The 12,337-nt window shown below is 37.6% G+C and overlaps 1 protein-coding gene across 2 annotated transcripts; it reads right to left on the bottom strand.

The window, feature by feature from the left end:
* Positions 1-786: 786 nt before the first annotated feature.
* LOC11422719 (uncharacterized) lies at positions 787-12,082 on the bottom strand. 2 transcript variants are annotated; one of them, XR_003006612.2, is made up of 12 exons: positions 9,872-12,082; positions 9,519-9,758; positions 9,306-9,435; positions 8,008-8,160; positions 7,638-7,873; positions 7,466-7,532; positions 6,835-7,041; positions 6,380-6,612; positions 2,838-2,916; positions 2,516-2,656; positions 1,264-1,589; positions 787-1,190 (listed from the first exon to the last, which is right to left on the bottom strand). XR_003006612.2 is itself a non-coding variant. In XM_003625054.4 (11 exons), exons 1-11 carry the CDS (start codon positions 11,854-11,856, stop codon positions 1,392-1,394), a joined length of 3,669 nt encoding a protein of 1,222 aa, XP_003625102.2. In that variant the 5' UTR covers positions 11,857-12,082; the 3' UTR covers positions 787-1,391. The 2 variants fall into 2 exon arrangements, 1 of the variants encoding a protein (XP_003625102.2); XM_003625054.4 differs by having other exon boundaries at positions 787-1,589.
* Positions 12,083-12,337: the final 255 nt, after the last annotated feature.

Raw genomic sequence — 12,337 nt, 5'->3', positions numbered from 1 at the left:
TCTATTTATTGAAAACTACGAGTATTCTTATATTTTGACACATTCAGAGAAAATGTGAATGCTCTAATGAAGGCCAAACTATTCGGTTGCAATTGAGTTGTAATGTTCCTTCTTACTCAGGTTAGGGAGGTATGTCTTCTAACAAATACATAGACTAGCCACATCCCATTGAGATTCACAGAAACAGAGATAGTTTATGAAGAGGTAATCGTTTGCAAAATCAACTAAGAATCAGGAAGAGGTAATTCAAATGACCTCCAACATCTCATTCTTGAGAGAAAATTACTCTTCTCCCTTTCGTTTTTGCTCATTCCCTTCATTCAGCGTGAGTTAACTCACGCTGAAGCGTGAGTTAACTCACGCTGAAGTGACACTTTTAAGATCGGTTCAATCACTTTCTAAGTCGGTTCAACCGATCTTAAAAGTGTCAGTGTGAGTTAATTCACGCTGGATTAAGGGAATGAGCAATTTTGAAAGAGAGAAGAGCAATTTTCTTCTTGAGAGTCCTCTATTAATCAGGTACATTCCACATAACAAAGCCCGAGGGGAAATCATACCAACTACTGATTTTTTTTTACAACTTGGAACCCTTTGTTACCATAGAAAAAAAAACAAATAAAATTAAAAATGGGTTTTGAAAAAATCCATTCCATTGATATTTTTCAAATCCAATATCAAAAAATCCTTTTTTTAACTATACTTACTAGGTAAATCCAATTTAGAACGTTGGATGGTGCTTTTGGCCATCTAAGAAAGTGGGGATTTCAACTCTTCACTCCAGTAGGATCATGACAAAAAATGAGGTGTAAATAAGCATTGAGGTTAAATTGCTTCCCACTGCAATACATTGCTTCCTATTAAGATTCTCAATCCAGGTACATAACTTCGACATCATCTATTACATTTGAGAAATTATGTGGACACAACTATGTTTTTGCCAGAACTTCTGCGTAAATAACCCCCTTCCCTTCCAACAATAAGCAGGTAGGTATTGAGTATCAATGCCTTGCTCTTAGTCAAGTTAGTGAAGCACATATCCGATTGATGGCGGGGCCTGTTCTTGCCTCTTTTCCTGCCTTCTTGATCTTATGTTATATCATGCTTCAATATCTATGTGCAATCTTAATTTTTTCAATGGCCGGAGTCGGACCAAAAGAATAAAGCAGCAAGGGCCCGAGCGCTGAGTCAGACTAAAAGATAAAGTAAAGTTCAGTCATGACCAAAGTCACTTTCAACCAGACCAAGTATATGAGTCAATGTTACCTGCAAAAGCAGTTTTGAGCCTCCTTTTCACACCATCATGAAACTTGGGTCCATCAAGAATGGGAAGGAAAGTCATTTTCATCTGGACTAGGCAAAGGAACGTTGATGCCCTTTGTCGAGGTTACCTCTTACCATCGAGAATATGAATCTCCATATGTTTTATAATAATGTCCATATCGTCTGTTAGAAGTTCTGTCATAGGAATTTCTATAACCATCGGGTGATCTTCCATTCCCATAAACGTCTGAAGATCTCCTGCATGCGCCACCTCCGTTCCTTTGTTTGTAAAGTTTCCTTATGTCCTCTTCCAAATCATACTCCGAGCGCTATGATAAATGAAAGAAAAACTAGTCAGTTTTAATATTAAATTATAAAGAATGACCCTTGACCTGAAGAAAAAAAAAAAAAAAAAAAACCTCGATGAAGATTAAAAACTGAACTAGTCTAAAACTTCAAACTTCCCAGGACTAAGCAGAAAAATGGAAAACAAAGGAGAAAACTCTCCAGTATATTTCATATTCCCTCTGCTACAAAATGAGTGTCGTTTTAGACAAAAAAAATTGTTTCAAAATGAATGTCATTTGCACTTTTCAATGTAGAATATGAAAATGCTACTTCCAATTGTACCCTCTAATTAATTGAGTGTACACTACTTCCAAAGCATTACACCAATAGTAAATAAGGCTAGTTTAGTAAAATTCTCATGTCTTTTGACATCGCTATTATATTTTTTTAATTTGTGGGTAAAAACCTTAAAAGGCACTCAATTTGAAATGGAGGGAGTACAAAATTTTGGCTTTCCCAACAGCCAGAGCCAGTAGGCACATTTCACAATTAATGAGGCCCATTATGTGTCTTGCAGAAAACAGAGCATATCATACTCAAATTTCCGTACACCTAATATGATAATAAAACAGACCATTTACTAAAATAAAAAGAACAAAATCACAATGGACAGTGTAAGTTCAGAAAACTAGTCTGCCTGTAAATTCACACAACTTTTAAGGACCTGCTTATCAACTAATTGGGTCGGTTTTGTTTGCACAGAGCTAGTAGCATATGAACTTGAAAGTTAGTGCTTTTAAGATGTGGGTGAACTTAAGCATTTCAGTTGAGCATGTTATCGGTACATGGATTGTATATTTTCAATTGCTATTTGTCTACTATCTCTCTTGCTCACCCAGATTGCATTTTCAACTAAAATCAATGGTGCATTCAGATTAATTAACAGTGAAAAAATCATGCATACAACCTTGGCAGGGTCTGAAAGCACAGCATATGCCTCTCCAATCATTTTGAAAAGCCTATCAGCATCCTTGTGCACCTCCTGGGAAATTTCCTTCCAGACACTGCCTTCATCCCCAACTTCACTTCTTGCCAACAACTGACCAGCCTAGATTCAAGCGAGAAAAAAAAATCCCAAATGTGGGTTAGGCTATCCTTTATACCAAAAGGAAACAATATAAGTTTAAACACTACAAATGTGGGTTAGGCTATCCTTTATACCAAAAGGAAACAGTGAAAAGAAATAGTTACATTACGATAACTTAATACAGACATAGAAAAGCTCAAACCTTATCTGGATGATGTCTGAGAGCTGCCTTGTGATATGCCTTCTTGATATCAGCTGCTGTATCCGATGGCTTAATTCCTCTGGTATTGTTGACATAAAAAAAAAAACATAATTTAGAATTGGATGTTTTTTTTTTTTTTGGTAGATAGACGAAATGGCAAAGCCATTATAAACTCACACACACAAGTAGAGGTACCGGGGTTCGAACCCCGGTCATGGCATCCGGCCTAACAATTTCGGCACTTTGCCAGTTGAGCTAGGACTTCTGGATAGAATTGGATGTTTTAAATTAGCAACTACTGATCAACCGAAAACGTTTCTTTCCCGTGCAACTTAATATGCTCAAATGTATGATACAATAAAGTTGTTCTATGTTGTAGAACTGCATGAGAGTAGATAACCTCAAATGGTTATACAAATGAAGTGTACAAAACAAAGCATCTAAAGAAACAAAGTGAACCAAAAATGGAAAATGTAGTTGCAGTAGACCAGGACATAACATGAAGTCTCCACATTATTTATAATGATATACTGTGTGCTTTTACTCTTCTACAAGGAGGTGATTTGAGCTTGGGGTAGTTCTTACTGACTATCTCAAGTGATTTTGACAGTAGTGACGAGGCAAACTTTATGATTGAGTGGTCTATGTTATTGATTGGTATATTATATTCTAATGGGATGGTCATACTCATATGTTCGAAGTAACTTTTCTGCTTCTAGATACAGTGAATTGGCCTACTCCTACTTATGTCTCTGAGGGTTCCTAGTCTAACTCGCTACTACAGCCGATATAAGCTGAATAATAGATACCATTAAATTCATTTATAGTGTCTTGCCAGTACAAAAATTAAGCAGTAGCCTAAACAGCCTCTCTGAACTGAAAATAGGTACAATATCAACTATAGCAGTTCCACAAAATTAACTCTCCTTTTATGGCCCTTTGTGGTATAAATCTTCCTACACCTGAACTATCTACAACGGAAACTCAACTCCTGGCTGAAAGGAACCTAATGATTTATGAATTGAAGAATCATTTGGAATTAGTATGATGAGCCTAGAACAGAGCCAAGACTGATCAAAACAAAAGAGGGGTTGTATAAAACCAGTAGAGTTTGTATATCTCAAGCATCAATCCCGAAGATGGGTATGTTTGACCAGTAAAATGAACAAAAAACCCAGGACTAAGGTACTAGGGACCATATAAAATCTCAGAGGATTAGAAAAGTTGCATGCAAGCTGGACTTACCTGCTGCAGCAGCACATGCCTGTTACTTCGGGAGCTAATGTTTAAGAAATCCATCTCTTCCACAACTGAGAAATCCCTTACCACCAGTTCAGTTTGAGGACTGTGAGCTGAGAGTTCAACCATTAGAGATTCTCAGCTATTGACCAATAGCAATTTAGAAGAAGGTCCAGGTGTACTTATCAAATGGAAAGTGTTTCCTAATTTAGAAAATTCGTGGGAATCTATGACTTCCATACAGGACTAGTTTCTCTGCATTTCACACTGGGAACAAGGAGAAAGCATTGGGAGGAGTATTGCTTAGAAACATCCTATTGTGAGGGTACATGTGAAGATGAATTGCAGGAATCAAAGCCCCAAGTCGGCAGGGGAATAATTTGTATCATTGGGCTGGTAACTAACTGCAAGCATAATTATAAGGGTGAAATTAAAAAATAAAGCTAGAAAGAAATCTAAGCTGAGAATAGAGTAGAGGAGGACAGCAGGAGGCTGTGACTACGGTATAGATAGGAGAGATCAGGGTGCCTCTTAAATCCAACTAACGTTTTGCTCCATCCCATAACCATTGTGAATCCATCTATATCATTGCTGATATTAAACTGACATCAGTGGTTATAGCCTGACAGGCAAATATTACCTTACCATATATTATAAGGGAGATAATGAATGACTACATTTTCTCATTGCAATCTGAACCAGTTTCTATCATGCACATGCTAGCATCCAAACCGATTGAGGGTAGGCTCGATTGGTGAGATCAAACTATGTCATGGTCTTGGTTCCTTTCACGTAAATGGCGCTTCATTGATGATAGGTAATCTATAAGTACCACTGCAAGTCATTGTTGAGGCTTGCGGACAGTGGCATGCCTTGGCATAAAAATGGAGTAACCTACCCTCCAAAACATCAACAAAAGGGAAATAAACCAATATTCAACTTAAGGGAGAGTTTCCTTCAATGCTAGGCATGAAAGACCACTTAGTCATTACACATTTTCCCAATTAAACTTTTGATATGCATACAGTTTTGCAAATATCCTAATTTTAGGTTTCATCAACTCAGAACCAAGGTAGTCAAAATCGCGATCCAACTCGTGGGATCGTACGATTTTTGCGATCTTGTTACCCCTTGACGTGCTGGAGTATGGCCGGAATCAGAATATGGCAGGCGTGGCCAGGATCGCCGCGGAAAACCGTAGATACGGCGGAATCGTACGATTCACTGATTCCGGTTGTCTTCCTTGAAATTCCGGTTTGCGGGTCGGACCCACGACCCGGTTTCACATAAATGCGTTCTGTGCCTTTTTTTTTTTTTTTTGGTACAGGTTTTTTCATTTCTTATTCCCTGAAACGGTTCGTTTCATTAAAAAACCATTAATTATTCAGTCAAAATAATAACTCAATTTATTATAGAAAATCATCCCAATAAACCCACTAAGCAATAATTGTGGAAACTTACCAATACACCCATAATTTGAGGAAACTTACCAATGCAATTCACCCAGATTAATAGCACTACTCCCTCTGTAACGTTAGTTTAAATAACCTTTTAATACTTTGTTTTATCAATAATTAATCTGTTTTTCTTTTTTTTTCTTTCAATAATGTGATTTTAAAATACATGCACATAAACACAATAATATTAATGATAAAAGAAAATATTTTATGTCATGTTAAGTTTTAATTAACAAGTATACAATTTATTTGTTTATTGTTCAAGTAATTACAGTGTTTTTTTTCTTATATATAATATATTTTTCATTTTTTATGCTTCTACATGAGTTTGTATGCATATATATGTCAATATGTGAATTTGGTAAGATCTTACGATCTGTGTTACGATCCCCCGATTCACGATCTTGTGAACCCTCTCCGATCTTGCCTAAGATCTCGATTTTGACTACCTTGCTCAGAACGCTTGCTATTTTTTCTCATCTTTCTACATTGAGCTGTTATAAAAGTTCTGCCATCCACTAAAGTTCTCAACTTAAGGGAGAGTTTTCCTTCAATACTAGGCATGAAAGGCCACTTAGTCAGTCATTATAAATTCCCTGTTTTAAACATTTGATATGCATACAATTATGCAAATAACCTAATTTGAGGTTGAGGTTACAGAAACATGGAACACTTCCTATTTTTCCTCATCTTTCTAAATCGTAGCCAAAGGGGATTCTGACAAATTTGTCCATACAATTTTGTTCCAGGCAGCCATTCAAACAAAAAGCAAACTTTGTTCCAGGTATCTAAATAAAGATATAGAGAGGAGATTTAATTAACCCCCAATTGAATAAATAAACTTACAAAATGAGATAAAAGTCCAGGGAGGTCTCCATTTTGGCTTGATCTTCCACGGTAAGCAGACGCTGTTTAGCTTGCCTTGATTCTTTCCCACCACTTGATCCATTTGGTGATTCAGAATGTTTGGCCTTTTCATTGGATTGAGATCCAAGAACAGAAATAAGTCTCCTGAGGTCACAAGCTGCTTGTTCATAATCTCTAACCATCTCATGCAAGGTGGCTCTTCTAGAAATTGCCTGCAAAACTAGTGCAATTATTCCACAGTCCATCTTTAAGTTCTTGATAAATTAGAAACCATAAAAAATACTCAGATTCCATGAAACATCAAATGAAAATTTCTGTCAGTATTTCAAATTGCTTCCTAATTTTTTATAAGTCAAGATGCACCTATTCAAGAAACAAAATTTAAAGATGTAATCAGGATTTCACCTGATTGAAGGGACTTCAGAAGGGCATACCTTTGCATAATTTTCATCAAGGGCCATAGCCATGCTGCAATCCGCAATGGCATCAGCAATTTGGCCTGAAGCTTGATGAGCAGCAGCACGGTTGCCAAAACAAATTGCTGCAAAAGGTCGTGATTTGATATTACTAGATAAAGCAGCAGTGTAGTTCTCCACTGCTTCTGAATAATTTCCCAATTTAAAGTTCTCATTTCCTGCATGCTGGTTTTAAGAAGAATAATAATAAGGATAAGAGTCAATATACAAATAATAGGAATAATATTATTAATTAAGTACCTAAAAATGATACAAATAGTTCGAGAAAGAACACAAAATTTCCACTTCTCTGGTAACAAACTAATTTTCCAACAGATAAAACTAACTGCAAAATGGATTTTCTTATATAGAGATTCATGCCCTTTTGGATGCCTCTTCTTATATAGAGAGTCACGTGTGTCATACATTAATTCATAAATGGAATACATTCAAAAGTAACATTTCATAAGGACATGCAAGAAATCTAGGATCCAGAGTATGCAGTACGCTTGATGAGCCACTAAACCTGAGGCCTGTTAAGACATTTTAATAACTACCATTGCCATTCACGAATGCCATATAGGGAGGGAGATTGACATCTAGAAATTACCCTGTGGTTCAAAAGTTCTTGTATTGTAGCAGCTAATGACAACAAGTCTTTAATGTCAATCACACACCTACACAGTTGAAATGAGCATAAGACATCTAGTATTGAAAAATAATAATAATAGATTGACATGGCAAATAGAAAATTAGCCTTGGTTGATAAAAGATTGAATTACTTGTCATTGACAGATGCTGTTTGCTGTAATTTTTCAATAACATTAAGTGATGCATCCAGCCTTCCCAAACGAAAGTAACACTTAGATATCAATGACCATCTCCACAATTTTACACTTGAGTAACTATCATGGATGGGATTATTAGAATTGTCTGCACTGTTTGCCATGCGAAAGTTCTTTTCTGCAAGATTCAGACTCTGTTCACAAAGCTGAACTGCTGCATCATACTTTTGCAGCTGCACATTGTCACCATAAATAAACAGCAACTTTATCAGTCATATTATACAAAATATTTTAGCAAAACAGCAACAAAAAAAGAAACAATAGGAACACATTAAGATGAGTGGACAAATACAGAAATAGAAAATACCAAATACAGAGCCTCCGCCTTCATTTGGAGCAATCTTTCTGAGTATAAACTCTTTGACAATGCCTTTGTAAGTAGTTCTAAAGCAGAACCAGCTGCATCCAAAGTCCTCTCTTTCAAAAGCTCAGCAGCAGCATTCATGCACTTAACCACTTCCTGTTAATGAGGATAACACTCATTAGACATTGCTAAAATGTGTGTACCTTGTGAGAGCGAACAAAATAAGATAGAAGAGCAGAATCGACGAGCAATTGCTGCTGGACTGACTAATGATAACTCAGGTGTTAGTGATATGATAGAAACTGATTTCTCATGGCTGGAATCTGGAGAAGAATTCCCTTTTACTGCAGTGGCGGCACTTTGAGGGTCTACCTACCTACCAATGCAAAAAGGCCCTACTACTACTCTCAAATGATATGATGCCCGCTCTCTAATAACATGCCTTGATTATTTCATCTAACTAACCCAGTCTAATTAACTAACCAACCTCCTAGCTAACAGCAAAAGACAAACCTTTTAACTAACAGTAACAGAAATGGTCCCCCCCCCCCCCCCCACTGGACTGACTAATGATAACTCAGGTGTTACTGATATGATAGAAACTGATTTCTCATGGCTGGAATCTGGGAAAGAATTTCCTTTTACTGCAGAACAGTGGCGGCACTTTGAGGGTCTACCTACCTCCCATTGCAAAAAGGCCCTACTATACTCTCAAATGACATGATGCCCACTCTCTAATAACATGCCTTGATTAACTAACCGAGTCTAATTAACTAACTAACCTCCTAGCTAACAGTAAAAGGCAAACCTTTTAACTAACAGCCTCCCCCACCACCACCAAACATTCACCTTTGTCCTCAAGGTGAAAGTTCATGTAGAATCCAATACTGCTTGTAATCCAATAGCTGCCATAGAATTTCCTACCCGAGAAATTTTCTAGATTCAAAATTGCTCCGATTACCAGTTACGGGAACCAACTGATTTTCGGAAAATTGAAGGAAAAAGCAAGAAATTTATTAGAAAACTCACTCACATGCAACTCTAGGCTGAACAGATAGCACCTAACCTCTCCGAACAAATTATGAGTTACCCGCTAACGGCCTACTGATTCCTTCTTCATTCCTATTTATAGAGCTCACACATACCCCTTTACTAACTATTAACGCCAACAAGCCTGAGGCCCATTAAGGTCCATATCTAACATAATAACAGATCAGGATATAAAGATGATATTAAGTTTCACAAAAATGTATCAAAATAAAATCGTCACAGTAGTGCAAAAAAGAGAATTATTGGAATACCTGAGCTTTCTGTAAACCTTCAGCTGCTTCTACTGTTACTCTCCGATCCAAACAAACAACTTTACCGGACTCCAAGCACTTGTTATAACATCTCTGAGCATTTTCTACATCCCCTAGCAAAAGGTGACAGCTGAGGAGGAAAATCACATGTCATTACAAGTGAGAGGAAAAAACACTATTTTGAAATTATACAACTACAAACAAAACCCTTACTTAGCAGTTCTCATCTGTACTTTCAGAAAGGTGGGGTCCAAAGAAGAAGCCATTGTGCAATCCTCTAGAGCTTCTCTAATCCTTCCAAGACTCATACGTGTTGCTGCACGGTTGCTATAGCACAGTAAAAAAGGCTTAATGCCGCATCCTAATCTTTCACTAGAAGGGACAGAATTTATTCCTTGTGTGTAGAGTTCCTCAGCTTTAGAAAATTCCTTAGCTTTATGAGCACGGTTCCCCCTAGATAAAATATAGGTAGATAGTAAAATAATGAATGTCAATTACAAAAACACCCAACAGAAATCAGCATGGCCAAACTAATTAAAAGAGCTGAATTTATTCATGGACAGAACCTGAGTCTCCATTGGTGACAGGCTGCTTCAATTGTAGCAGATGACGCATCGCCCCCTTCCTCGAAAAGATCATTTATCTGAGACTTGTCCCTCACATCAGAATGTGATGACATGTTGGCAGTGGTAAGTGGTGAAAATTGTACGGAAGATACAGGCTTTCCATTCACATTTGGAGAGATAACAAATGAGTCGGACCCTATTTTCCTCCTAAATTTCTTCTTCTGTTTACGCTTATATAATGACGTAACCTCGACAGAGGATCCTGCAGAAAATGCAAAATCTTTCTCCTTCGAATCACCCAGACCAGCAACAAAAAATACATCAGCTTTTTTCTCTTCAGAGTTTGAGGTGAGGTCAACCCCAACATCTGCTGAAATGCCAGAAAAGCTGCTACCAAACACTTCAGTCTGCATCTTAGGCAAGACTGTATCAGGGCCAGAGAAATGAACATCACCTACAGAAGAACTTCCATAACAGGACTTGCCATTATCAAGATCTCCACCTCTCTGACTGTCTTTACAATCGGTAGCAATTGTTGGGTGCAGAACATTTGATTCTTCTGAAGCCTTTAGATCTTCATCATCTGCTGTTGTTTCCTGATAGGGAGACAAATCCATCGGAGAAAAGCCACCAGAAGATTCAGGGGTTTCAAGCGAACTGTTTTCTTTTGGCAAATGATCTAGCCTTGTCTGTTTCTTATTCAATGAATGTGACTTCAATTTTCGTCTCATATATTTTGATCCTTTTTCTTTGGAAGATTTACTCTTATGTGTGGGTTCAAATTTTTTATTCAACTTACAAAATAAGTTGTCTTTAAAATAAGAAGGATCCCATGCCGGAGGCTTAAAGCCCGTACAAGACTCTTCAACTCCATTCACTTGAGCATCTTCAGACACGTGAAAATCTCTGATCCCATCCTGACTGGTGGTTGTCTTAGAACAAGGTATTCCTGTAGCATCCTGATCAATACCTTGAGCAGTTCCATTTTGGACACCATGTGTTCCGGAAGCTTTGTCACTGTCAGAATCATCATTGGTATACAACTGTTCACCGCCAGTATTAGTTCCCGAACTAACACTAGAAACCTTGTGACTTCCTCCAAACACAAAAACGTTGCTACTACTTACATGTGAACTCGTAGAATCTCTAGCAATACGAACACCCTCGTGATCATTGATGTTCAGTTTATTTATCTCATCTACTAATTTACTATCAGAAAAGTCAGTAAAAATAGTAGAAAAACCATTAGCACTTCCATTTCCACTCTTCGACTTAACATCATCGCCTAAATCACCACACTTATCACCACCTTTATCAAAATCACCATTTGTTTCTGTCTCAGCATGAAAAACACCAGGTCCATTACCCGAATTTCTCATCCTATCAACAGATTCTTGCTTTCCAAACACAAATTCATTTACACATTCCCTCTCCCCATAATCAGCAAACCCTGAATTCCACATAGGTACACTAGATTTTTCTTTTTCTACATTAAAACTAGAATGCAAATCATTTCTCACAGCGCCGAAAACAAACTCTGTAAAATTAACTTTCCCTTTCTCCTCTTCCGAATTTAATTTCTTACTTTCATCACCAGAAACCGAATTCGTTTTAGCACTAAACACAAATTCTACACCGGCACTTTCTTTCTGTTCCGAATTCAAATCCCTAACAGAATCAGAATCAACTTTTCTAGCACTAAACACAAAACCCTCACTTACCTGATCGGAGCGAAAAGGATTGAAACCGGAACCAGAACCTTCATTTTCAACTGCGGTGGCGGCGGTTCTGGTCCTAGACCTTGCGGTTTGTGACGCCGATTGCTTCCTCAGTTTGACAAGTCTCGGCTTCGACCTTACACGTGCGGTTGCAGCGGCCGGAGGGTTGACGGCGTCGGCGTTGAAAGGAGCGAAGGGGAGAGGAGAATGTGGAGTTGTGTCATCGGAGTTGATCGGAGAAGGGAAGTGCATCGGCGCCGGTGACATTGAATTTGGGATGAGTAGGGTTTTCGAATTGAGTTTGTGGTGTTGTTTGTTGCAACGGGTTGAAGAGTTCAAATTCACACACACTCTTCAACGCTAATCAAATTTGGTTGGGTTAATTGAGTAATTAATTGATTGTTAATTATTTAATTGCATATTTGGAATATTTCGACCTGAAGAAAAGGTTCGGTTCTGTAAGAAAAGGTAGTGAAGGAGAGTAAGATCGATATAAGAACGTTAGCAATTGTGTTTTTACTTTTATACTTACTCTACTAATGAAAGATATTTAAGAATTGTTCTTGACACATATGTATTTGCCGTGTCACACAAGTAATTTATCAAAATGTTTCTCGGCAGTTAATTGTCGAATTATGGAACCGGCTGCAGTTAATTTCCGAGGAAAACTTCGGCAGTAAACTACCGAGAAAAATTGAAAACTTCGGCAGTTAACTGCTGACGAAACCTCAAACATATTTTTTTTTTG

Source organism: Medicago truncatula, chromosome 7 (genome assembly GCF_003473485.1).
Source record: "Medicago truncatula cultivar Jemalong A17 chromosome 7, MtrunA17r5.0-ANR, whole genome shotgun sequence".
Lineage (NCBI taxonomy): Eukaryota > Viridiplantae > Streptophyta > Magnoliopsida > Fabales > Fabaceae > Medicago > Medicago truncatula.
This window is presented reverse-complemented; position numbering and strand designations above follow the sequence as displayed.

Bases quoted from the DNA above. Each gene is read 5' to 3' on its own strand.
- LOC11422719 (XM_003625054.4), bottom strand. From the start codon at position 11,856: ATGTCACCGGCGCCGATGCACTTCCCTTCTCCGATCAACTCCGATGAC. The intron at 9,759-9,871 runs GTTCTGTCCATG...TATTTTATCTAG, and splicing joins TGTCACCAATGGAGACTCAG to GGGGAACCGTGCTCATAAAG. The intron at 2,657-2,837 runs GTTTGAGCTTTT...GCTTGAATCTAG, and splicing joins TCAGACATCATCCAGATAAG to GCTGGTCAGTTGTTGGCAAG.